Source organism: Chamaea fasciata, unplaced genomic scaffold, assembly GCF_029207755.1.
Source record: "Chamaea fasciata isolate MVZ Bird 193981 ecotype frontalis unplaced genomic scaffold, bChaFas1.0.hap1 SCAF_8, whole genome shotgun sequence".
Classification (NCBI taxonomy): domain Eukaryota; kingdom Metazoa; phylum Chordata; class Aves; order Passeriformes; family Sylviidae; genus Chamaea; species Chamaea fasciata.
The window spans coordinates 13,036,107-13,063,059 of record NW_027094093.1 but is presented as its reverse complement, the minus strand read 5'-3'; the positions used below and the strand labels follow the sequence as shown (position 1 = coordinate 13,063,059).

Below are 26,953 nucleotides of genomic sequence, written 5' to 3'. Positions count from 1 at the left end.
ATTCGGGGAGATAAAAAGGGAGGGAAGGTGTAAAAAAGGGTACTGTGTCCTAATGCCACAGTATAACCAACAAAAGTAATCTGTTGCTGTGGTTTTATCTGAGCTGATACAATTGTGTGTGGCTCTCAGGAGACAGAGGTCTTGCTCGCTCCCACCTTTTCCTGGTTATGTGGTGTTGGACCATCCTTTTACATTGCCTGTAGTGTTGATTGTATATAAAACATAGTAACCCAGTTCAGGTTACTAACCCAGGAGAGAACCGTGCTTTTTTAGTAGATAATTTTCTCCTGCGTGAGTGAGCTGAATTGGTTGGTGATTGAGATGCTGTTAGCACAAACACCAGTGCAGATTTGCAGTGATGGTAGGGGGAGGAAGGAGGGGGACACAAATTTCTCCATTCAACAGCAGAGAGCTGTGTCAGCAGACCTGTCTTGGGGAATGGCAGCATATCCATGACTTGGAGTGAAAGAAGGAAGAGTTGGACTGTCCATAGTGACCAGAGCCACATGAGTTTGTCTTTACAGCTGGGAAAGCTAAGAACACAGTATATCGAAAAATAAACAACAGCAAGAAAAAACGATGAGGAAAGTGTCCTTGTTTCAAAAGCCTGGTGATACCTGTGTGATTGAACTAACTGCTCCTTATCAGAGGCAGATTCCAGTCCTCTCAAGAGGTTAGGTCAGTGTACCTCTTAGGTGCTTTTCATTATGAGGAGCCCAGTCAGCAGGGGAGAATTATAATAGCATATTTTAAATGAAGCCCAGGTTGAAATAGGAAGCTCCAGAAGGGTCCAGGTCCACCACCTGGGTGCACGTCCTGTCAGTTGGCCTAAGGCACCTTGGCAGTCAGCTCACTTTAGTGTCACTGTTGCTACAAACTGATAAATGCCTTGGCCTGTCTTCTGGATTGTAAAATAATTAATGGTGGCTAAAACTACTGGCCTGGAAGTTGTAGTGTAAAGTTAATGCGGCATGTGTAACCATTGCACATTACCCTGAACTGGGGAGAGGAAGAAGCATGTTACCTGCTGCAAATAGCTGCTTTGTCAGCAACGTAGCTGTTTGAAAAATACATCTCTGCCCAATCCTCAGAAAGCTAATGTCGATTGTATAAAAAATACTAATCCTGTTTCCAGCCTCCTACTCTTAACCAGAGTTTATCACAACAGTAATCAAATTACAGAATGGAGGTGTTTTTTTAGGATCTTTGTTGGCTTCCCACAGTCTTGTGACTCCTATACCCATAATCTAATCTACTCATTGACAGGCCTGGCTGCAGCAGGATAGACTCTGCTCCACCTTCCCTGTTCCTGCTCCTGTTCCTGTGCCGGTAGCACCAGTATGACTGCCTGTGAACTGGATCAGAGAACTGGTCCAGGCTAGAAATTACTTGCGTTTCCTTGTCTGTAATGCAAATTGGTTGCCCTGTCCCATTTACTAGACAGCTTCACAGACAAGTGTAAAGGTGTAAATAAGAAAGAATTTAGAGGAAACCAGAGCCTGGGCTGGAAGTGCTGCCAGCAGAAATGCTTGCAAGACTGTAGTTGCAGAAAGCAAAATGGAGATTTTTTTTTGTGTGCAACACATTGATATAAAATGTGGATTCTTTTTCTTGCCCTTTCTGGTTCATCAGTGGCTCCCGTTGCTTACTCTGGGTCATTGCAAACCTTCAGCATTACCAGCAAATCACACCCCTGTTCCAGGAAGAGTCATGTTGCTCACAGGTAATGGAGGCCTTAAACTCCAGTTAAGTATTTGAGAAACATTATTCTTCCTTTGGAGATGATGCTTTTGCAGCGTAGATCTGCCTGGCAGGCATGAGTGGCCTTTCTCCTTTAAAAGGCTCTCCTGCACTGCTCAGGCAAATTTTAAAAATACCTGAAAGATAAACTAGAATCCACTTGGTTGATAACGTTAGTCAAAGTTATTTTACTATAAAGTTTGGTCACTGTTGCATTTCATTTGGTTTTTAAGAGAGAGGCTGGGTCATAGATTTAATTTTGGTTCATTAAGCAACATAGTCTGATGATGCTTCAAAACTAGTGCTAATTGACCAAGCAATGATGTTTTCAATAAAACTAGTAAAGCCAAAGCAATTTTAGGATTTAAAAGTATTTCCAAGTCTAAGCTGTGGTTTAAGACCTAGATCTTTTGGTTTTAATGTTGCAATTAATTGTGAATAGGATGCATTCAGAAATTTAACAAGGCCAAGGTTTGTAAGGAAGTGCTGTTTTTCTTGGGCATACTCTACTCTAGCGCTCCAACCTCAGAAGGAATTCAAAGGTTTTCACTTCCCAGAGGGCACTGAAGCAAAAAAATTTTACACTGCCTGTTCAAAATGAAACAAAGCTATTAAGTCATAGAAAACCCCCAAATTATGCTGCTTTTAACGATAAGCGGTTTTTTGGTGGTTTATTTGGGGTTTTGTTTTCAGGGATTTGAATTGTTATTTGGTAATTGTCAGCTTTGTATGTATAACTCAGTCTTACTTTCAGGTGACCATTTCTAAAGATACCTAATAATAAAACAGTGAAAGCATTGGTCTGAAACATCCATTTTGTTGTGTTTTCTTTCTGAACTCCAGAGAAGTGTTTTGTTTGGGTTTTTTTTAAACAGACTTTCCAATATTTACCAAGTTATATAACTTCATGCTTTTATACTATGGGTTGAACTCTAGAAATACCACGTAAGTTCCAAGCATCAATCAGAATGAGTACAGCTTGTTTAAATAGTTTGTGTCTGTCAAGCTTGAAGCATAAATATCTGAAGTGACATTTTTTATTAATTGATGCTTTAGACACTGACATTCAGAAATGGGTTAGAAACATTAGCCATGGAGCTGTCCCTTCTCACCAACAGACAAAATATCAGGGGTCACAGGTTCTACCTAAAATTCTCATGTTAAGTTGAACTGTGCAGCTTGTAAATACCTGAGAGTTCATGCTTGCCCTAAATTCCCCAACTGATTTGATAGTTCTCTGCAACAGAAGAATGATGGGAAAACAAGTGTGGTACATGTCATTTTGGGATTCCAGTATCTGCCCCTTTTCAGTGTACAGTATTTTGCTGATGTGGCCTACATTATTTAAACCTCAGGATGATGATGATGATTATTATTATTATTATTACAAATGGATTATAAAATTCAGGTCTCTAATTTAACATTTCAGACCATACAAAGAACTTAAAATACTGACAGTTGCTCTCCTTCATTTTAGGGTGGAAAAGGAAACATCTACTTTATTAAGGGGAAAGTCCTCTGAATATCTGGGACTTCCCAGAAGATTCAAATTTCAGAATATAAATTTACATTCAGATTACTTTAGAATGTCATATTTAATCAGTGTGATCTCTAGGAGCCTTCAGTCCAGTCTTACAGTACTCTGTTCTGATAAATTGCCTGTGTCTATTAATATTTTCACACTGTAAAATTAAAAAAGACTAAAAACATTTCTTTGGAATAAAAAGATTTTAGGTAATAGTAAACATGTTGATGTGGTTCTCTGGCTTCATCACATTATTCCATTAAATCATACCTGGCATGTTATTTTAATTAATACAGTTAAGGAAACACCTATATGGAGGTGATTTCTTTTTCTGTTACAGGGCGGAGATTACCACATGTTGTATTTTTTATGAGTTTTTCCTGATTTGCTCAGAGCACCAAAAGGGAGCTGGGTGATCTATGTAGTTTCAAAGTAGCTTTAGCTTTGGTCACATCAGCGTTTGTCACGGACCCAGTGACTGAGCCAGTGGATTTCCCTGGCACATCCATGGAGTGCAGCCTGTGCAGGAGGCAGTCATATATTTAAATACCCTTGTCCTAACAACAGCATCTTAGTTGTTGAAGTTCTTCACTGTAGGAGAGTGACTCGGCTGAGCAGTCAGTCATTGCTTCTGTAGTTGTTTGCTGAGAACAAGTTTCAGTAGTTCCCTCACCTCAGAGATAACCCTTTATTTAATAAAAATGTGTAGAGGCTCTCCCTACAGAGTTGCAGGCTGCCCCAGGGTTGGAATTGCAACAGTTCTTCCAGCTGATGCCTCAGACCTGGAATGTTTAAAGGTCGCTTGGCAAGTGGACAGAGATCCTTACAACGTATGAGAAGGTTGTCAAAATATGTCATGCAGCATTTAGGTGGTTCTTAAAGATCTGCCAGAATGAATGGTGAGGCGGTAAAAGACCATAAAACATAGACATTCATGTAGAGGAGAACTAATATAATATAATATTCATCTGAATGACTCTGACAGGTCAGGTGGTGGAAATCTCAAGTGCTGACTGCTCTATCCAGTGGAAAAAAGGAATACATGCACCTTCTTTTAGATGGATCTTAGCCTTGCTAACTTGGCATCATTTTCTGCTCTGAATACTCCTTTAATTATTGCAGTGGCAGTCCTCTCTCCTTTCTGTCACTCTGGGCTGCCTTAGCTCTTCTGCTGGAATGCCTTCACATGCCAGTGTTTGCTGTGAAAGGAAGTGGCTCAAAATGTTCTGCTGGTTGACCAGTACAGCAGGGTAAATTATTTATTTGGCTTATCTAGATATCTGGGTGATAGGAGAGAACTATTTCTGAATTGCTCACTGTGTCAGCCAGGTACAGCCTGCCTCCTTATGAGAGGTTGTAGAGCAGCTTCAGTGTGGTGCTGAGCCCAAGCTGTCAGCCCGTGCTAAGAGCAGGGTGTACCAGCTCAGGCACAGGGCCTCCTTAGCAGAAAAGGTGTTAGTTTATTTTACCCACCTCTGTACTCCTGTTGCCTGGGGTCAGGCTGCATTAATAGGCTCTTCGATGGGTGCTGTTTCCATCCAGCAAGCTTTCACCCTGGGCTGAGCAGAACTCCCTCACTCGTCATACTACAGATGTAATCGTGTCATCCTTCTTAAATAAAAAGTGCCATCACACTGCTGTGCAGTCATAGTTCAGCACTGGAGTGAAAAGGGCAAACATGAGAAGTGGCTGGCGTCAGGTAGCGGCCCTCTTTGGGCTGAGGTCAGCTTCAAATCCCATGGAATCGTGGATCCCTTGCTTCTCCTGCCACAGCTCTTTCAGTCAAAGGTAAAATGAGAATTTGATTAGGGCCAGAAATTAAAGCTGTCACAAGTGGCAGTGCTCATTATTGGCTGGCTGGGCCTGTACCAATTGCAAAGAGCCTGTTCCTGGAGTTGTGTATTCACCAGGAGCATTAGCTCACCAACAGCGTGATAAAAAAATCATGTGGTGCCGTATTTTCTATTGCATTAAAGATATCTGCCTACGAATGATACTGTTCAGAAACAATGTTGTGATGGATTTTATTAAGTAACCAGCTACATGTGATGAGGTGAGCCACAGTGCTTTCAGCAGTCACAGGGAGAAAAGAGGCATGTATTTTGGCAATTTCACGTGGTATCATTTTTGAGAAAGGAACGCTTTTACAGTTGGTAGGAGTTGTAAGAAATCTGCGTAGATTGAAAATTAGGTGAGTTTTATGTCCTACAAATAATGTCAGAGAACGGATGCTAAGCTGTAGTAAAGTGCAGTCAGTCTGTAAGTAACTGAAACTCACAAATATGATATTGGCAATGAGTGTGTTAAGAACAACAAAATGGCCAGAGTTCTCAGAAGTCTCTGAATACATTGAATATGTTGGCTAGGACATTTTTTAAAATGTCTTGCTTCTCTAAAATTCAGTTTGCAGATATCTTCTGGTGGGTTTGGGTTTTTTTCACTGCACTAATGAAGGTGTTCATAAATAGTTATCACAACTCCGTTCTGCGTGTTGAGGATCACAGACTTGAAGCATGTGAATTAGTCTTTTAATACCCTAAGTGCCTTCAATAGGAGGACAGAGCATTTATAAATAGAACATATTTATGGATTATGTTTTCAATAATAATAGTTACCTAATGACTTTGTAACCTTCCTGGGATTTGTTTTGATGTTTTGTCGAAGTGACATCTGGCAGTATTTTGGGGGCATTTCTGAACTGGGAGGGGATAAGACAGTGGAGAGTCATTTGTTTGCTTTTCACTGTTAATGCCTTAGGAAATGCTTGTTCTGGTGTCTCCCCTTGGGTGCTTCTACTTGGCACTGCTCAAGGCCTATAGATAAGATCAGTAAAAAGGGGTGAGGGCTATTTATTTATTTATTTATTTATTTACTATTTCTGTTGAACAAAAAAAAAAAAGGCACTATAGGTTAAACTTGAATTAAATTATGTGTGGGTACCAAATACTTGCTGGATGCTTTTGTATTTTTTCCTGTAATTTGTGATACAAGAACCAAATTGCAGTTAATAGCTGCCAGAGCCTTTTTTCCTTTTGAAAAGCTTGAAGGCGGAAACACTGGATACTAGTACAATACCAGGAGTGCAAAGTCAAATCTGGAGGATACAGCAGTGAAGAGTGTTTAAGCAGCTTTCACTCGTACCCCTTACCTGTGTCTACTGATTCACTAGGCCTACTGCCTGGTAAATGTCAGCTTGCTTGAGTGATGCTAACAGAGGAAAAAAATCTAGAGGAGATTGCTGGTTTGGGTGCTCACCACTGTAGCCGTGAGATTACATTTTTGGTTTTCTGCCCTTGATTTAAAATCTACTGCCATATTTTCTTTAGTATAACGGAGGTTGAGCATGCAACACAGATAATTTCCAATACTTTTTATCACTCATATGTCTAAATCTGTTAAGTGTAAGAAATTTTCACTGACTTTAGAAGTGTAACAAGAGTTTTGTTTAAAAAGTCATGAGCCAGAAAAGTTTGTTAATTCTAATTAAGAGTCCTGGTTGCATTTCTTCTGTATCCTGTATGAAAATACTACCTTGTTCACATCTCTTGCAGTGGCTGTTATAGGCTATATTCAGTCAGCGGAGAGTTTTTAGACACTGCTCTGAGTGTCACATTGATGAAGACAGAGGGTGGGACTACAGGTATTACATTCTGTTGGTGGAATGATTCTGCTTTGTGCGAGATATTTTTACAGTGAGATTAAATTTTTCTTGTATGTTCAAGATTAAATACTTTAACTTCAGTCACAAGAAGAATTTTTCCAGCTTTTTTTTTTTCTTCAGTTTGCCTGACTGATTACTTTATTGCAGATTATTTGCAGAACACAAGCTGAAGACTCTTCATCATTTTTGACATTTTTAGTGGTGGTGGTTGTTGCGGCCATTCTTTTTTTTTCCACTTCCACTTGGTTTGCCTGGCCTTTGGGCTTCCCTGACCCAGAACTTGGTGTGATCATCAAATGGCTTTGTGGAGAACCCATTCTGTGGAGCAGTAAAAGGCAGATTTCAGATGAAGGAGCAAACGTAGGTTGTGTTCACAGCGTGACACACACAGGCTGGTCACCCAAGGGAGAGGACACAGGGAGCAAGTATCCAGGAGCAGTGGCACTGCCAGCTTGGGATGACAAAGAAGCTGTGGTATAAATTGCAATTCTTGTGCCAACCCACTATAGTCATTAGTGACAAAGAGAGATAATTACGGGTCTGTCTTGTCCTGTTAAGTATTTATTACTGGTTATTTGAAGTCCCATGTGTTAGCTGTAAATAAAATTATTTTCCTCTGAACATTTTCAGTCTGGCAGCTGCTGAATGGAGTTCATAAAGTGGCTGTTGAGCTGTGGCTGAAAGGCCCGCCACTCTGCAAGGTGACAGTGGAAATGTTTACAGATTGCAGGTCAATGTTCTTAGTGCTTATGCTGGAAATGTAGAAACAGTGGTGTTTGATGATCTTCTCAGTGCTTTCATGGTGGATCTGTGGCTTTATAAAGCCACATGCATTAAATACAGAATGAGTCAAATTCCTGAACTTCAGATACTGGAGCTGTGCTTGCTTCCTGAACAATTGTACTAGCATTGCTGTGAATACAGGGCTTGAGAAACAGGCATTGCCTCAATATCCCTTCCCTCAGCTGCTCTGGTCCTTCACTGCCATGAGCATCTGGGTGACTGGATAATGCCCTGAATCAGGAGCCTCATGTGGCAGTCGAGTGACCTCTGAAGGTGTTGGGTGAGCAGATGACTGGGTATGGTACACGCAAGTCAGGCTCAGAATGGGCATGGGTGTTGGGTCTCTGCTCTGCACTGTTTCTGGAGACAGTTGTTTTTCTTCAACATCTGTGTGTATACTTCAATAAAACAAATCCAGAAGTCAGAGGAGTATTCCTCACTTGGTGAAGCTGTGCTTGTTGGGGAGCAGGTGGGACAGTGTAAAGCGAACTGTGTTTCCTGGAGGTGCAGTTATATCGTACGAGCAGTAACTGTCGGTGTAAGCTTGAACTTCTGGCAGTGAATTGCCACCACTATGCTAATAAAGAGAGAGAAAAAGGGCTTCTGGGGAGAGGTGGCGTGTTTTACTGTGCCAGCTGTCCAGCTGAAAAACATGGAAAGCTGTGGGGTATTAAGGACTTTTGCATATAAAAGGGGATGGAAAGTTTTATCTGTTCTAACAGCCACAGAGTGGTACTTTGGTTCTTGGATTTCACAGTGTTTGGGAAAGGATCTCCATCTTTTTTTTCTCCAGTCTGCCTTGGGAGACGAGAAGCAGCCTGTGTGCAGAGTAGGAAAGCTCCGCGGCTTGTGTGGGCAAGGGGAAACCAAAGAGCAGAGCCTAATCTTTAGGAGATGTGCTAAAATTCGTGGGGGTGAATCAGACAGGAGTTGGAAAAAGATGTAGGGAAGCAAAACAGAGCAGGCAGACCACAGACATACCAAGGGGAGGATACTAAAAAGTGAAGAAGGTGGGATGAGACCTGTTGGAAGACAATTATATTTTATCCCGGTTCTAGGCAGGTGGGAGAGGAGGTAACCAACAGCTCATGCTCTGAATACACAACTGATGCTCACTATAATTAACAGGGATTACAGGAGTTAGCATTACTGTAGCACCTTGTTCAGCATCCTGTCTTCAAGATAGTGAAGATCGGTAGGTACCTCAAAAGACTACTGGAACCTGCAAAAAATACGTGGGATATAATCTTCCCCCCTCATAAGAGCATTTATTTGAATTTTTTAAGATTAGAAATCAGTTTAAATCCTGACTCATTAGGTTTTTGTCTTCCTTTTGGTTCAGCACTTTTTTTGGCATGAAAAAACTGTACTAATTCAACATACTCTTGGATATTCTTTTTACCCAGGTGCCTGTCTAACCCATGTTTAATTCCTAATAAATGTATTGTCATCAGTAGCATCATTGCTTTGCTTATGCAGTACATGAAGCATCAACTTTCATATTTTTAATATATATTTTTTTAATTTTTCATTTTTATACTTTAACATCTTTAAATTTTGCTGGTTTGATAATCAGACAGTGCATGTTTCTAATTTACTTACCCTGTTAATAATTTAAATGTATTTTTGAGGGTTTTAAGCATTTTCCTTCTTTCTGGGATAAATAATAAAAATCCGTCTAGTCTCTTCATAAAACAGGTTTTCTTTGCCCTAAATAGTTGCTTTCTCTGAATACCAAAATTCCACAGTACCCATTTTTAATACAGGCTCCCAACCTCTGCACTGTAATCCAGCTGATCTAGGGTCCAGCTACACAAATATAGTAATTAAAGATTACCCTGTTTCTTATTATTGCAGTCTAACTCTCTAGCTTTTCTTTTCATAAATGCACGTCAAGGAGAAATCTGAAGTGATGTCTCTGCAGTAGTCCTTAGCTAAGTGCCCCTTCCAGGTTTATGCAACTAAGGAGAAAGGTTTATTTGGATTTTTCTGCAGTGTGTGTAGTTCATTTGCATTCTGCAACTGTTTGTTTTTAGTAGCATCTGTCTTCTGTAGTGATAGTGTAAATTCAGCTGGGACAGTTAGTTATCCTCTGCTGAACTTCTTTCTGCCCATCTTGATTTAGCTAAAATAAATGTCCATCTGTCAGCTGAGTATTTCACTGTTTGGCTCTTTGCTTCCAGAGTTTGAGATCATTACTAAGTAAGTTATTAATAAAAAGCATTAGTAAATATAATACTGCTTCCACTTTTGAACTAATTGAGAAAGCTGTATACCACAAAAATCACGAGTTAAACCATCTCTAACCAGGTAGTCCCATCAGCTTTCTGGTGTTCAGAGTTCATACCCAGGATGTTTTAGGCAAGCAGTCTCAGGTTTTCCAACTTTGATTGTTAATAGCTGTTGTCTTCAGTTGGTTTCATTTAGAACACTTGGTTCAATACTGCAGTTACTAATCTTTTCTCAAAGTTTATGTGTGTGGGTGACAAGCTGGAAAGTAGCCTGGAAGCAAGGAAAAATGAGAAGTGTGCTCCCTTGGCTCCCATATGTTGTCCATGCTCTGGAGACTTGTTCCCCACTAGGACACTTTTCAGACCTCTGTCTTCAGTTAAGAAGTTCTGGTGTGGTGCCTGCCAGAGAAATCAGTGTCAGGGAGCAGGGTGGGCCACTGTGAACAGGACAGGAGGAGGAAAAGGAGGGGGTGGCACCCACAAGAAGAGAAAAATGCTGGGATACACATCAGCAAAGCTTGTCTAGACTAGGGGTACAAAAGCTTAGAAAGGAGATGTATAGATTGGCATTCATTTATGTGTGTTGGGAGGTTAAGGTTTCAAACCAAACATATTTTCATCTGTTACACTGTAAATTGCAAGAGTAGGAATTGACAGCCTTGATTTCAGCCATCATGGCCTTACCCATACACACAACTTAGTGTTTATGTTGTGCATGCATGGTTCTGTGCATCTTGGCAATCTTAATCATACCCAAACATTAAACAATGTAGTGACCAGTGTCTCTGGAATATGGTGCCTTGATGCTCAAAAATCTGATTCCTCTTTTTTTCTCACAAATTACTGTAAAAGGTAGTAGTGAAGTTGTTAGAATTCAAATACTGTGGTGTATAACTGCAAGCTAAATTGAACCAGAGTCCTTAGAACCTGTAAATAACATGAGACTGAGAGCCTATCAAAAAACTACAGGTCGTTGGAAACTCACTTAAACTGCATGTGTCAGGATGTAAATCTTGAAGGCAGTTTCCTGCATTGCTTGGTTCTTATGTTATGAAATGAGGAAGATCCTTTTAGGTGTTTGCAATTCATGGTAAGAATTTGATTTCTGAAATGTTGGTGTTGTAGAAGAGGAAGTGTCTCAAACAGTTAATCCTTTTGCTGATTACATATGCCAAAGATGATGCAAGTGTGGAAGCCAAGCCTGTGAAAGCACAGAACCTTTGCTAAATAGCGTATGAGAGGATTGGAAATTCTTCCTAGGAGAACATTGCATTTATCAGCAGGAATTTGGCAACTAATTTACCTTTGTGAACAGTGCTAAGTACCTGATACTTGCACATTTCATCCGTTTCTAATCCAAATTGACTCCATGCTGGAGTCATGATTGCTATCAGCAAACAAAAGTATTATTAGTTTTGCAATTTACTTGGATTTGTAGCTGGGAAGTTGTGTTTTAAAGTTCTTTGGAGGGACTTGGCTGGGAGGTGCTGCTCATGTAAAAGATCTGCTGCTGAATTGGTTCTGATGAGGTGGTCTTTCGGCTGGAGTCACCATGATACGTGCATAGAATTGGGAAAAAGTTGTTGATTTGCTTTTCTTGGACAAATAGTAAAATGGTAATGGAAATGGTAAAAATGAGAGGAAAACCTATGATAGTCTGGGTTGTAGTTCTCAAAATACAGTATACTCAAAAGAAAAATGAGCATATAGCATGGAGGACTAAGTGTTAAAATATGACGTGTGTTAAAGTTGGGATAGAGAACCACTTAAACTATTGTAACTAAGTCTTTAAAAGCTGTTTGGTAATGTGTATTGCAAATACTAATAGTGCATGGGTGTTCTGGTGTGCTTTTTGAAATATGAAATGGAACATGGGAAAGACTTGGTTTGTAGCATAGAAATCTTTGCTAGAGAGAGAAGCATAACAAAATTCCACTGCTTAGAATAATTTAATTTGCTTTCTAAAAAAAAAACATTGTATGTTTTCTTTTATTGTAATTTTCAAGGAAAATCAAGTTTAATTCTTTTCCTTCTTTACTGATGTTAGAACTAAATGTTTGATACTTTACATTTCAGTGTTGACACACACAAGCTCATTTCAATGGTCACTTCCAATAGCAAATAGACAGATTTTGATTTATATACAGACTTGCTTTCTTTAGATGTAGGATGTAGCTACCACTGTGAAAAGCTGTTTTATCTTTCTTGATTATCGGTCGCTTACTGTAAGACATCTCATATTCAGGGTTGAAGTGTGGCTGTTTTAGGCAGTATAAAAGGTATTCTCTTTCCTGTAACATTGAGGTATAGTTTGCATTGAAATGGAAGTTTCCCTGACCCCGTATTTAAAATGAAATGTCTGGAGTGTGGACATGGTACCACTACCTGTATTGATGTTTCTAAGTCTTTTCCTCAGGGGTGTGGGGAAGGAGAGGGTATTTCTACTTCATTCCACCTTTCTTGTGCTGTGAGCATCCTCTGCTTCCAGGACCCTTCCCAAAGCAGATAAGCTCTGGTGGTTGTTTTGGACCCGCTCTGAAGAGAGGCGTGCTGCCCGAGGGTAGCCAGAGGCTTGAATAGATTGGGCCGCACAGGGTGGCGCACAGAGTAAGTGTTGTGGCTATGGAGGTAATGCCCATTCTTAATATTTGGTATTTGGAGTTCTATATAATACAGTAGCATTGCTATATAATTTCCTTGTATTTTTGAAGTTCTTTTTTGTATCAAATACTTTTATATTAGTACTTAAGAACTGAAAAGTGATTTTCTCAGATCAGTGCAGAATTTAACAGGCATTGCACTCTGCCTACGTGCATGGGTTTGGAAGTTATGCAACCTCTTTTTATAGAGTTGTATGTTCTGGTGATCTAGGTTTGCTCAGTTAGTATTTAGAAATATCAGTGTATTAGGAGCTGTATATCATGAAAAACTTAGGTCATGGCAAACTAATGTGTATCTCTAAATATAAAAACGTTTGTGGTAAAGTTCAACTAGAAATGGCTTCCATCATTTTGTATACTGGCTTTAAAATTACTGGATGGAACAGGCTAAGTTGCTGTGACATGGAGCCATACACAGTGTGGTGATGGAAAGAACTTGCATGGAGATGTTGCATATTTAGCTCAGGCAAAGATGACTGAGAACTGAGTGCCCAGCACAGAAACAATTGCTATTGGATATCTGCAGATTGCAGCTGGGGGGAGAGGGAGGGCTGTAACAGGACATGTTGTCACCATGGCACTGAAGGATTACCCTTCCTGACAGGTCTTTATTCCAAATTGCAGAGGTGCTAGGTCATCCGAGTGCAATTGCTCCGGTTTTTTAGGATGAGCAAAATGCATTTTTTCTGTTCTCATTGTTGGAGGAGACTGGACTTGTTTTTCAGAAACATTGTACACAGAAAAATCAACCTGAGGCGAACACCTGGCATGAAAAGAATTTGCCTGAATACTAACAGTTTGGCAACATTTAATAAGTAAATTAAAACAGTATGTAGTAATGGGAATTCAGCTGCAGTGATTACTGCCAGATCCACCAAGAGTAATGGACTTGCATACCAACCCAGACTTACAACAAATATTGTGATTGTAGGTAACTAAATGACCATGGAATCTGGAGCAGAGAACCAGCAGAGTGGAGATGCAGCCGGTACAGAGGCAGAAACCCAACAGATGACAGTACAGGCACAACCACAGATTGCAACGTTAGCCCAGGTATAAAAATCATATGGTGTAATAGTTTTACTTGTGGTTAATATTCTGAGAGGAATAATGTCTGCTCACGGGCCTGAGAGAAGATTCTATTGATACCGTTCTGAAACACGTGTGATGTATCGTTCTTTTAATATTTGTCTTCACATTTTTAAAGCAGCAGAGATTTTTGACTTCCCATCACGTTAGGCTGTGTCAGTTCTGAAGAACTGTATGTGTGTAAATTGTGTAATGTTAACACCGTAATGAATGAAAATATTTCTAGCATTCTTTACCACAGCCATACCACTTAAAGATATTCATTTCAATACGTGTAATCTACTGTCTTTTCTATATTGACTGGATTGCCTTGTTACTGTGTTTTCTGTTAAAAACTTGTCTGTAGTAGTCAGTTTAATTCTGAAGAAAACAATCTGAATATGTAGATAAATATGTAGCAAATACAACATTTTATCTGATGGGATTAATATTATGAGCATTATAATCAAGTGGAACAATCTGGCACTTGACAGCTCGTGTTAGCTTGTTGTCTCCAGAGTTTCACAGAATTGTTGGTGAGTTAGAGACACAGAAGTAGATCATTTGTTGTCCCCAAATTATTTTGGAGAGACAAGAAACACAATCCCAGCTGCATCTCTGATTTTGGAACTGGGTTTCATTTTTGAATACACTGGTGGTTGGCAGAAGCAACCCCGTTGTATAAATGACTGCAGAATCTGTTTGGCTCTCTTCTGTAACCATTTAATTGGAAAAGTAATTGTAGTCTGCAAAGAACGAACAGGTGGTTTTGATCTCATAGTTTATGGAATTGAGTGTCTTTTAAGTGGCACAAGTATTAAATCACTTAGCATTTTATAAATGATTACTGTCTTTTTAAAGTCATTGCACCTTTTGGTGGTCCAAAGACTTCCAAACAAGTCCTACCCTCTGTAGTCCATACACTTCCATTCAAGTGATAGTGTAGGAATTGGAGCTGTTTAAATGCACAGGGTGATTTGGTTGGGTGAAGCTGTTGTGTGAATTTACAAGCCACCAGCTGCCCTGCACCAGCTTGCCTCTTTGGGCAGTTTTCTCACTCTCTAACTTAGGCACAGGATGTAGGTGGTGTGAATAACACTTCGTTGTGAACTGAGTGGAAGTAGTTTATTTCTCCTGCAAAACCAGTTAAGTGCTGCTCACTTGATGTGCTTTAAGGTTTAGTCCAGAGAATCAAGAATGTTTTACATTTATGTGCTAACATATTAACCTCCAGGGAGCTGAACTTACAAGTGTGTAGTGGGTAGAATGCACTTTACTCTGACATTATTACCCCAGTGCTTGAATGAGACTTTTTTCCAAGTAAGAAAACACTATACAGGTATGGTTAAAATCCACATGAACCACCTTGTTGTCATTCACTTTATTATTTGCACCTTGGTTTTTCCCCCGCCTGTACAGAGTTTGTGGAGGTGATAAAGCTGTCTAAACATAATTCCTTGTGTTGTTCACATCAGTGTTATGTTACTATGATATTTTTAATAAGTGAAGTGGCAGTGTTTGGCATTAGGGACGGCCCTCAGAGGCCTAGCCAAATCTAAATAACTATATCAATTTAATTCTTCCATTATCTCTTGTATTATCTCTTGTAAGGTCACCCCTCTTGCAAGCTTAGTTTAACTGCTGCGTTTTTAGTGAGCTCAGGGTAGTTTTCAGAGTCAAAAGGAAACTCGTCCCAGTTCCACAAGGTATGAGTCAGAGACATGTGCGGAAGTTACACTCTGCTGTGGGCTTAATCCAACCACAGTGGCCTCCAGTTGATCAGCTTTGCTGTCATTGCCAAGGACTGTTTAGTCAGACATGCATTATTAAGAAAGGTCGCTTGGTAAAGAAATATAATTTGCCAGAGGAAAGTGCTCTCATGTTAATCTCAGCCCGGGTTTCTCTCAGATGTGAGTTAAGTAGCACCATGTAATGCTGCAGCTGCTTTCCTGAAAAAGGAAGGTAAAAGCAAATGCAAATTGGTGGATTAGGGAAAGACATCTGTGGAGGAAAGAGTTCTACGTGTAATTCCCTTTAATTTTGTTGTTAAGCAAGATTTCATTGTAAGTGGTGGATATTTATGGAAATTCAGAGATCAGCTACTGCAGCTTTTTGAGAACCACATGTTCACAGGGACAGCAGAGGATTTCCCTCTGTATCCAGTACCTGGCAGCCCTTTGAGATTAGATAGGACAGCAGTGCAGCCCTTGCACTGCACCTATGTGGATCAAATTTTTTTAAAATGCTGTTGAACCCTGGAAGTTTGTTAGTTTTTCCGAATTTGGGTGACTAGAAGAAAGCTGGCGAGTCAGTGACCCATGACCTGGCTGAGGCCTGCCGGAGCAGCTCATGCTCGCCTGCAGTCCTTCCCTGAGGGCCATGCCATGTGCGAGGGACACGCTGAGGGCAGGGGGTGCTGGCACAGCGGCCCTGGCACCCTGCAGCCTTTCAGGAGCCCCCAGCCCCAAACACAGGCATTGTGTCAGCAGGCAGTTGGGAGTTCTGCATGTGCACTGGGCGTTGGCCCAGCCATGGAGCAGCCTTGGTACATGGCACTTCAGCTACCCAGAGTAGATCCTGTGGCCACCGGCGTGAGACTGCCCCGTGTGGCATGAGCAGCTTTGTGTGGCTACTGCTGTCCCCAAAGCCCGAGCCATAATGTGCCATGCCTGCAGGTCTGTGCCGGAGAAACACAGTTGTGTTTAAAACATGGGCAATTTTTCCTCATAGAAATGATTTTTGAAACTAGAGTTTGTGTTGACCTGTTACACAATAATCACCATGACTGCCTACAAAATACTTATTTCCACTGCAAAGTCATGGGGTTTTTCTCTCAGAATGCATGGTCAGTTTTCTTCATTTACATGCACTTTGCCAGCTACTCACTCATATGGCTTAATCTGTAGAAAGTGAAAGGTATGATTCCCTAAAAGTGTTAAGTTCTTACATCTGGCAAACTCTTTGCGTTTTCCTGAGTGAGAGCAAAAATAGCTCCACTCCCATATGTTTCTGCCTCTGACTCAGCAGTGTCTGTAGGAGTACACCCTAGTCTGAGCAGTATCCAAGTGAAGTAAGTGAAAGGTAATGATGTGTTTGTATCAGGTTACCTCAAAATAGAGGCAGTTGTGTTTTTCTTATTCTGGTCAGAGATTTTACAAATTATGTTTGAGCCTGCAGAAATTCTGCTTTAGGTTATTTTGTGAAGTAGGTCAGGTCTTGGGCTCATGCAGTTCAGGGGGCTTTATATATATACACTGAAACATTTGGGTCATCTGACTGGGGTCTAGAAGAGACAGTTCTTTGACTAAAGCAAATACTGAACAGAGGAAATTTTGCGGTAACCTAATTTGTGCTCACTGTCTCTTCTTTGCAGGTATCTATGCCAGCAGCTCACGCAACATCTTCTGCACCCACGGTGACCTTAGTTCAGCTGCCCAATGGGCAGACGGTTCAAGTGCATGGAGTAATTCAGGCTGCCCAGCCATCAGTTATTCAGTCTCCACAGGTCCAGACAGTACAGGTACTGACTGAAGAAATTCCTAATATGTGAATTGGGCCTTTGAAATAGGCCTGTCATTGCACTGTTTTTAACGTATTTGTGTCCTGGGTTGTGTTTTTGCAAATCTGTACAGTATTTGCTACTCTGACTTCTTTTCTGTTCTGGCTTAACCACTTTTCATTATCAAACATTGCTTAGTTTCATTTCCCTCTAGAGTTTGTTTGGTGAGTTTAACAGCTTTATGGTTTTTCTTACGGTATTACTCTACTTTTTCTCTCTACTGTATTTCCATAGATTTTTGAGTAAGAGTTCATACTATTCTGAAGCAAACAAAAGGATGAAATTTTTTTTTATAATGTAATTTTTACTAATTAATGAGGCCGGTATTCTAGAATGAGTCTTTGCTCCATAAGAAATATTTGCATTGGTTTACAAAAAAGGTCTCTGCATGTTACTGGTTCTTAAAATAAACCTATCAGTCCTTACATAGAAATGGTTTTAAAATGTGCTGGTTGAGTGTTGTGCGCTTTGTAAAGTCTTAGCCTTTTCTTTTCTGTAAAGCAAGACAGGTAATGCAATATGGTGAGACAGCCTGAAGATAGAGGAGACAAGTAGTCTGAAATCTTTTAAACCTCTAACTTGCTTTTTATTCACTTGAAGTTCAGTGTTACTGAATGCAGAAGTTATCTGGTGTACAGCAGCTACACAGGGCAAGGACTGTATATTATTCGTTTGCTGTTAGAACAATGAGCTCAAAAAATGTTTAATTTCAAAAAGTAGGTATTGTGACTTTTTGATACAGATATTCAACTGGATATTATTTTAAAAAATAAGGCATGCATAGTTTAAAACTAGGCCATTCTGTTAATAATCTTTATTTTTTCCTTCTCAGCTTCAGTGCTGAGTTTGTGGCAGGCTCTACTATCCTCACCCATTGTAGTCAAAAGTTTAGAGTTTTAATCTGACAGAGGTGAGCTGTTTTGAGATAAGTGCACAAGTTGCTGCCCTGGAGGTAGAAGATAAGAGACTGACAATGAAGCCATGCTTGGAATTCACCTGGTTTGGTGCAGATCCATCAGGTTTTGATTTTCAGAGCCCAACAGTTCATAGTCAGCCTTGGACATATTCAGGCCTTCTCTCTGACGATTGTGAGATGTGGGTGCCAGCAAGATTTTTGAGCCTTTTGGAATCTTCTCTACAGTGCATAAATTGTCAGGATGTGAGCTCTGTTTATCACATTAGCATCATTACCTTTTTTATATTTTGTCATGCAAATTTGATTTTGAAAATATCTAAATTATTTTAATATTATTTTTGTTTTAGCTTTCCTGCATAAACATTTTCCTTCTTTTAGTGCAGATATTCAGAATTGCAGCACTACATTATTTTTAATATCTTCATGAATGACATTTTCCTGGTAATTTCCCCCATAAAAGGCAGTCTCTCTGTAACATATCTACTTCATTATTTATAATTTGATGTTTTCCAGTATTTTATTCTTTGTTTCCAAATGTTTCTGCTACCTTAATTTGGTTTACTTATTCTTTACCTAAATTTTACTAAAATAATCTTTGTTTCCTTGCAATGGATGAAAACAAAATATCATGGAAGGCAAAAACTGTATGGTATTGATGTTTATGTTTTCTTATTGGAATATTTAAATTATAAAGAACATTCTGATGGGTAGATCACTGACCATGGTCATTCTTTCCTGGATCTATTACTAAGCAGTAACTTTCTGTTCATTGTCTGGATAGAATACTTGCATTGTGGTGTTTTTCACAGGATGTCAACATTTCCTTAAAATAAAGGCATTGGAAGTGTCTTGTTAAATTTGACTGCTGTTCTTATTTACAGATCTCCACTATAGCAGAAAGTGAAGATTCACAGGAATCAGTAGACAGTGTCACAGACTCACAGAAACGAAGAGAAATTTTGTCCAGACGACCCTCCTACAGGTATGGAGGTTAAAGCAGAAGCATCTTGCTTGATGGATGCGTGTGTTCTCATGGAGATATAAACAGTGGGATTGTATTTTTATTACTTTCAGATTTACCTTCTAACCTTTTACCTTTAAGAGAGATTTGAGAGAAATCTCTCTTCTATAATGTCTTGGAATTGGAATATGGAATATGTCCGTGGAATAGGATGTAAAGAGATAAGCAAATAGGAGGAGGAGGAAGAAACCTCAGCAGTTGCACTCACTTAAGACAAAAGTGAGCTGAGAACATGCTAATTGCCACATTTCAGAAAATTGAGGTATCATTGTGATAGATGCCTTAGAAATAGCTTTAATGAATACTCAATACACAAAACACACTGAAGCTTTGCAAAAAGCAACTTCTGTGTAATCTGTAGTCTGCAAAAAAATCAACTCTACTGGTTTTCATTATTGTTGAAATCCTAGCAGTAATCCAACTTAATTTCTTTCTCCCATGAGACTTAAGGAAGTTGTAATGTTCCACAGCTCAGAGAGAATTTCTGCTTGAGCAAAATAGTTTGTGTTTAAAGTTTAAGTCAGTGTATGAGTTGAATATAGTGAAAGGCATTTAGTCTCTATTTCTCATGGTAAATACCTCTGGCAGAACCAGCTGAGGTTCCCCTTCACGTGGTGTGTTGTGTTAATTTATTAATTAAGCCTTTGTACAGCCTTTTGTGTCTGTACTAAAACCCATTTTCATTCTTAAAATATGCTAAATAGCATTAAGGAACAGCTCTGGGGTTCAGTAGGTTTTAAGTGACCTGTTAGTTCCTGCTGCTGTAGAAAATTCAGATGCTCCTTTTTCCTTTATGAGCATAGCCTTGGAAATAGAAGCTGGGCTGTAGGCCTGAGCATATCTCAACCGTTATACTTTTTTAGTACTTGGGAGATTATTGTCTTCCTTGTCTAGCAGCCTTCAAGACTGTTCTGCCAGATAGTGAAAATCATTGCTGGAGATCCCTAGCCATTATAGATCTGGGAAAATATTTTTATTTGTGAGGAGCAGTGTTAGCTTCAAGGCTGCCACAGATTCCCTTCAGTCTGCTTCTGCAGCAAGACACTTGATTTTACTATATATGGAAGAGTGGCTGAATATGGTGAGAAAACAGAGCTAAGTAAACAAACAGCAAAACTGAGAAGAGGGTGCTTGTGCATGTTGACTTCTCATTGAGATGGACTCCTTTGCATGCACTGCTGCCACAGCACAGCCTCTGTCTTCAAACCAGATCGTGGTGATGCAGCAACACTTGGTAGCTGTAAAACTTCTCTATGCAGCACAGACTCTGGGCTGGTGCTGGTTAGGCCAGAAAGGTTGAGCCAGACCACTGCTGTCTTTAGTGACTTCACAGCTGGTGTTATTCAACCTGCTGTATTGTAACTGGCCCCAGAAACAGGATAGGTGCAGGTATGTTCACGGAATTGAAAACTATACCTCTTCCACAAAAACTCCTCTGTGATTCTGCTACTAAAGTACATCACGTATTCCATGTCAATTCATAGCTCCCATATTCGTAAAGCTGCCACCTTATCATTTACCTTAAATCCATCTTTATGATGGCAAAGGTAGGTTTTAACCACGATGTCATAATGACATGAGCATAAAAAGTGGTATTTTTATCTCCTTGGATTTTGTTCTTCATCATCCCTGCTCTCTCCATATTTTTTCATCGGTTTCATTCACTAGTTTCTGGTCTAACACCTAGATTGCAAACTCTTTGGATGGGAATTTTTTATTTGCCCAGGTGGTTCTTCGCACAGTGTTGTGCACTGCTGGGGTTTCTTGCATGTGCACAAAGTCAAAACAGCAACAGCAAAGCTATGTCAAGCTGCTAAACAGAATGACTGCCCTCCCCAGATAGCTTCATACAGGTGTTTGGCTCCCACAGCCTTAGGAGGCTTGTACAAGAAAGTAGTGTTGTCTTAGAACTTGGGGTCTACAGCTGTTTTTGCTTCATCCCACTGAGTCCAGTGCCAATCCACTGGAAAACATAGGAGGAGAATTACAAAAAATATTGCCCGTTACCTAAGGGCATTACATTCACCCAAGGTCATTTACTGTATTTTGCAGTGACAGAATAGAATATGCCAGCAGTGGAAAGGGCTTGACAGTCCTCTGAGGAAGGACAGTGTTTGATCTCAGTGATGCAAATTGCAATGACTGCTGTGGTCAGTCTACCGTCATATTCAGTGGGACTTGTAGCAGTGATGTTTTAGAAGTTTTGACTTTGGATAATCAGCTCATGGAAATAATGAAACAATCTGTTCTTTCCTTTACCCATGAATTCTCTCTGGCAGGGCACCTGTGAACATAACTGCGAGACTGTTCTTAAACACTGGGTATTGTCTCCCAGGCAGGTGTTAAATTATGAACTGCTGGCTCTCTGCAGGCATTTCTGCTAACTCCCTTGGTATTCAGCTCTCTGGCTGAGGTGTTTATAGTCTTTGAAATGGAGCACTTCCCCCAGTGTAGGTGAGGAGACAGGTTCTGACTTTCTTTTTCAAATGTTTATATAGCTAAAAGCAGGAAACAAATAAAAATGGATGAGAGAAGCATGCCCTGAAGAAAAAAAGGGAAGGTTGTAGTAGCTGTATCGTGGGTTTTCAGAAGCACAGCTGTTCTATGCTGGCTCCCTTGCCCATCAGTGCTTGGCATTTTGAACAATCCTCTCCAATAAGTTTGAAGATAGTGTGTGGTTTTCCTTCTCCACTCATATTTTCCTTGCTGGCTTGCTGCACTTCACAGTTTTCCCCAGCACTGTGTATCAGATAGACTATTTTTCCCCCCTATTTTTATTAAAATCTCTACAACACACTGTCTTTGCCAGAAAAATTTTGAATGACTTGTCCTCAGACGCCCCAGGAGTGCCAAGGATCGAAGAAGAAAAGTCTGAAGAGGAAACAGCAGCACCTGCCATCGCCACTGTTACGGTGCCAACTCCCATTTACCAAACCAGCAGTGGGCAGTACAGTATGTAGTCTGAATTTCTCAGTGGTGCTAGTAAGTGGGGATGAGAAGATGAAGAACTATTATTTCTATAACTGTTGTTTGGACTAGGACAAAGCAGGAGGTGAAAAAAAGATGGCTTTGTTTTGACTGTTAACCAGGCCTTTTAAACACATTTCTATTATAAGTGTTTGAAAGGCTCAATTAACATTCTGGGACTGCTTGCCATTTGGTGCAGCTAATGCATCCTGAGACAAAACCATAATGCTATTATAATCTTCTTCACTTCAGGAACTAGATGGGGGAATTCAGAAGTTTCTTTTTTTTCTTGGCAGATCCTTAACACTTGTTCACAAAACTGTAACCTCATCATTAGAAAAGACCATTACAGTCTTCAATTACATTTTTAGAAAGCCCTGAAAAAATTAATGACGTCAACAGCCTTAATATATGTCATAGGTATATGTTTCTGTGTTTTCTTTATTGATTCGATTTTATAGATACAGTGTTTTGACTTGAAGAATGATTGAGGATATGGCAGTAAAGATAAAACCACATGCTCTCTCACACTAACACGTACAGTAGGAGACATATACAACACATACAAAACGGGAGAAAGATCTACTTGTTTACATCTGTCTCTTAAAATCTCTTTAAAATTTTGTATCTCTCTTTAGTCCTTAACGCCTTTGCCTTGTACCCTGCTTAATTTTATTGAAATGGATGTGGTTAATTCTGATTCCTATTATAGCTGTAAAATAACTGCATGTGCAGACACTTGAGATTTTGGTGTGTCTGTATATAGGAACACTGTGAAATTCTGTGAGTCACAAAAGGGGTGATGTCCCAGTATACTTGCATGACAGGACTGAGGGAAAAGAAAGGAAAAAAACCAGCAAAGTTAAGACTGCCTGAACCAAACTGTACCTTTATGAATGAAAAACAGTAGAAAGGGTCTGAGAAAGTTGCAGAGAAGAGGGGACACAATCAGAAGGAAAAAAAAAGCCGAATCAACACAGGATGGATAGCACTAGCAGCAGAAGAGACTGAAGGGCATAAAGCACAGAAGATGAGAGGAATTTCAGATGAGAAGTAAAAGTAAGGACTGAGAAACATGCCTAAACCAACCAAGAAGAAAATCTTAACAAATTAAAAATATTCCCTGGGGGTGGGTTGTAGCCCTTCCGTGTGATTCTGTTTTATTAGAGGAACTAATTTGTATTTTAGGCTGTGGGTTTTGGTCCTCACAAACATTTGAAAACTGAACCTTTCAAAGGATGATTTCTTTCATGTACATTGAAGCCATGTATTTGATTTGGGAGTGTGTAAGGGTTCAAAGGATTTAGCTTAGATCAGTATTATTCCATATGTAGGTTTAATACTGTAAGTTAATGAGTGAATTAGTGTCTTAAATGCTGGGTTGTTTTTTTTTTCTTGTCTGCAGTTGCCATCACCCAAGGAGGAGCAATACAGTTGTCTAACAATGGCACAGATGGAGTACAAGGTCTCCAGACGTTGACGATGACCAATGCAGCTGCAACCCAACCTGGCACCACCATTTTGCAATATGCACAGACCACAGACGGACAGCAGATACTTGTACCCAGCAACCAAGTTGTTGTACAAGGTGAGAAACTTCACAGCCAGTCATTCTGTGTCACATTTTCTCTATGCAGATGTAAGTTGCCAGCCTAACTCTTTCAAACGTGTCAGGAAACAGAATTAACAGCTTTGGCACAGATAAGTCCATAAAAAAACTGAAACTCTGGACAAAGCTATTTGTCATATTTTCTTGAAGCCTTTCCCTTTAGATTGGTAAAATTGTGGATATTTGAGGTTTAATATATTTATTTTTGATTTTTCCATGCTGTATTTCCTGGATTTTATCCACACAAATTTTTATATGTTCTGCAAAAACTAATACCACTTTAAAGTTCTGAGTTCTCCCATATGTGCAACAATAGGAAATTTAAAGCAGGCATTAAAGATAGGAGAGAAGGATGTTTGATTCTTTCTAAAGGGACACTTTAATTTATTAGTAATTTTTCCCCTTTTTCAATTGCAGGTCATAATTTCTTCCTACTGTGACTTTTGTAACTAGTCACAGAGCGAGTGACTCAATCAGTGAGTCTTGGAATCATGGAACAATTTAGGAGAGTGCCTTAAGTGATTGTTTCGTCTAGCCCTCAACTTGGCAGAGCTACTTTTGCTTTCAACAAGTTGTGGGAACATATTTTGGTTTATTGAAAATTCAGGAGTATTACAAAATTTTTATTGAAAATAACAGAAGGGTACCCCTGCTTCTATGACTAAAGTAGTTGATTTGAAAGTTAACTAGTGAAGAGTTTACCAGGCATCAGTAAAGATGCATAGCACAGAAGAGTACTATTGTTGCACCAGTCTTTGGGTTTTTGTGTTCTTACAGATACATGGTTTCTTTAGGTGGTATTGTGTTTTTTTATGAGCTCAGGCGAAATTAACACACTCCTAAGATTACAATAAATAAAATAAACGAAAGCCAGGACCTTGCTTATCCTAGAGAATCAATAGAGTGCATTGTCCATCTCTTCTGGGAGTAAATGCTACATTTTTACACCTTTTTTTTTCTGTGCTAGATACTTACACATCCCGTTCCTCCTTTTCTAGACAGACATTTGGATCATTGCTAGAAATAGTGACCCCATCCTTCTCTAGAAATGCTAGAACTGCCCAAAAACGTAAGAAGTACAAAGAAATATAATAAGGGAGAAAGAAGCGCAGCTATACCACATGACAAATCAAGTTGCCAAGCGCAAGTGAAAAGACTTCTTCAGCAGGAATGCCCAAACCCTTGCTTATAGTAACAAACTAAGCCTGAGGTAGCAGTGGTGACCCAGATGATGGCTGTCCCTCCTGAGCTGTGGCCCAGGGCGCACGGTTAGAGACGTGGCTGGGTCAGAGAGGTGACCGTGTGTGAGATGACAGGTTAGAGAGATGGGTAGGTGCTCCCCACAGCACGTGTGACAGCGCTGTCACCAGACTGATGCCGTGTTCCCATGTGTCCCTGCAGCTGCCTCAGGAGACGTGCAGACCTACCAGATCCGCACCGCCCCAACCAGCACCATTGCACCAGGAGTAGTCATGGCATCCTCCCCAGCACTTCCCACCCAGCCGGCAGAAGAGGCTGCGCGGAAGAGAGAAGTGCGTCTAATGAAGAACAGGCACGTACATTCAGAGCACTCGTTTTTCCCAGTCAGCTCTGCACAGGCCTAGATTGTCAAGCACTAAGAGTCCTGATCTTTCCTAGTCATGTTATGAAATGCTCTCGGAAGAATTTGCCTTTAAAGATGCAAAGCAAGAATACACATCTACTAATGCTGTGTGTTGCGACTCTGAAACCTTGAGTAAAGTGTCAGACTCACTCTTGTGAGGTGTGTGAATTTGCTTATTGCAGTAAGGAGAAAAGTAATTGGTGAGATACGTGTATGACTGCAGATATGTTCTTACACCAAGATGAGTTGCTTTTTTTGAGTTACTACATTCATATGGTTTACTTTCCTGGATTCTTTCCCTTAGCTTTCTGCATGCGTTTTCCTTGCTGCTGGCCCACATACTGCTCTTCGTGAGTAGTTTCTTGATTGTCTGACTTGTTCTTTTAGCTGCTTTGGGTTTTCTCCTCCAAGGGCAGAAAGCCTCAAGCAAAGGCTAAATGAGCAGCTATTCCTTTTGATTGAAGTCCTGTGGAACCAGTAGTGGTAGCAGAGGGGCTAAAAGAAAGGTAAAGACTTGATCCTGTAGGATTCAGTGTGTGAGGAGGAACAGCTAAGCTTAGAGGTGGGAGTTGGTGGAGGTAGCAAAGGAAGGGAGCAGTAGGGAGAAGTTGAGCAGGATTCTCCTGAAGTCTGTTGCTGTGGGAGTGGGAAGGGGTGGGCCTGAACTGGCCCATCACACCCAGCTTGAATGCTTACCCACAGGCCACAGATTGGAGCCTGCGTGTTACACTGTGACACTGAGAACTCAGTGCTTGCAGCCCTTCTGAGCAGGGCATCCCCTGAAAGCCTTGTTAACTTCATCTGTCAGTCTGAAAAAACGGATGTTTTACAGGTTCCTTTGTCTTCTGTAGGTTGCTGTGCTGTGAACACAATAGAAACTTACTTGAGCAGACCCAGGGCTTTTATGAGGGGCTTTAATGAAGTAAATAATGCTGAATAGCAGAGTTCACTTTTTTAAAAGGTTTTTGTACAGGATGTCATCCATCTCCCTTTTTATATAGTTTTCTCATACCAGTGAATAGTAGATATCACCCTTTCAGGCTCTGCATTAGAAAAAAAATTAATTAGAATCACAGAATACCCTATTTAGTCATCAGTCTTATTCCAGTAAAAGAAAGCTTTTGTGTTTGTGAAAGCCAAGAAAAACAATGGGGAATTACCCCACTTGAATTAAATTGACAGCTTTTGCAACAGTATCATGTTGCATGTGGTGCTTTTAGCCTGTCTGCTTAATAGATATTTGCAAATCTAAGCTCCACAGCAAAGTGGGGAAAAAGGATAGAGAGGCAGATGGTAAGGTGGTACTTACTGGAGGATTATAGTGTAAATATTCATAGATATTATTGTGCAAATTTTCTGTATAAATTTTACATTTTTAAAACTCTGTTGTAATTCAGCAAAACTCTGGTTGTTCATAATGAACAGCTAGCACACGCAGACTTGAGGTGGCTTAAAATACACAGTCTAAGCTGGAAAAAAATCACAGAAAGAAAATGTTGCCCAAGGAGACATGTTAGTAGTTTGCACTGGGTGGCACTTCCTGATCCACTAGTACTTAATCTTTTGGTAAATTACTTAAATTCTAAATGTTATACCTGGTTTACTGAAGC

The 26,953-nt window shown here is 40.1% G+C and overlaps 1 protein-coding gene across 2 annotated transcripts in view; it reads left to right on the top strand.

Annotated features, from left to right (window-relative positions):
* The window catches only part of CREB1 (cAMP responsive element binding protein 1), a 40,161-nt gene that overhangs the window by 5,349 nt on the left and 7,859 nt on the right, over positions 1-26,953 (top strand). The window contains exons 2-7 of one of the 2 annotated variants that reach the window (XM_066189716.1): positions 13,532-13,653; positions 17,042-17,188; positions 19,025-19,125; positions 21,974-22,116; positions 23,537-23,719; positions 25,142-25,292. In XM_066189716.1, the coding sequence (XP_066045813.1) occupies positions 13,540-13,653; positions 17,042-17,188; positions 19,025-19,125; positions 21,974-22,116; positions 23,537-23,719; positions 25,142-25,292 (839 nt within the window). In that variant the 5' untranslated portion in view covers positions 13,532-13,539. The remainder of the gene's footprint in view (positions 1-13,531; positions 13,654-17,041; positions 17,189-19,024; positions 19,126-21,973; positions 22,117-23,536; positions 23,720-25,141; positions 25,293-26,953) is intronic. The other variant, XM_066189717.1, reaches the window with a different exon arrangement.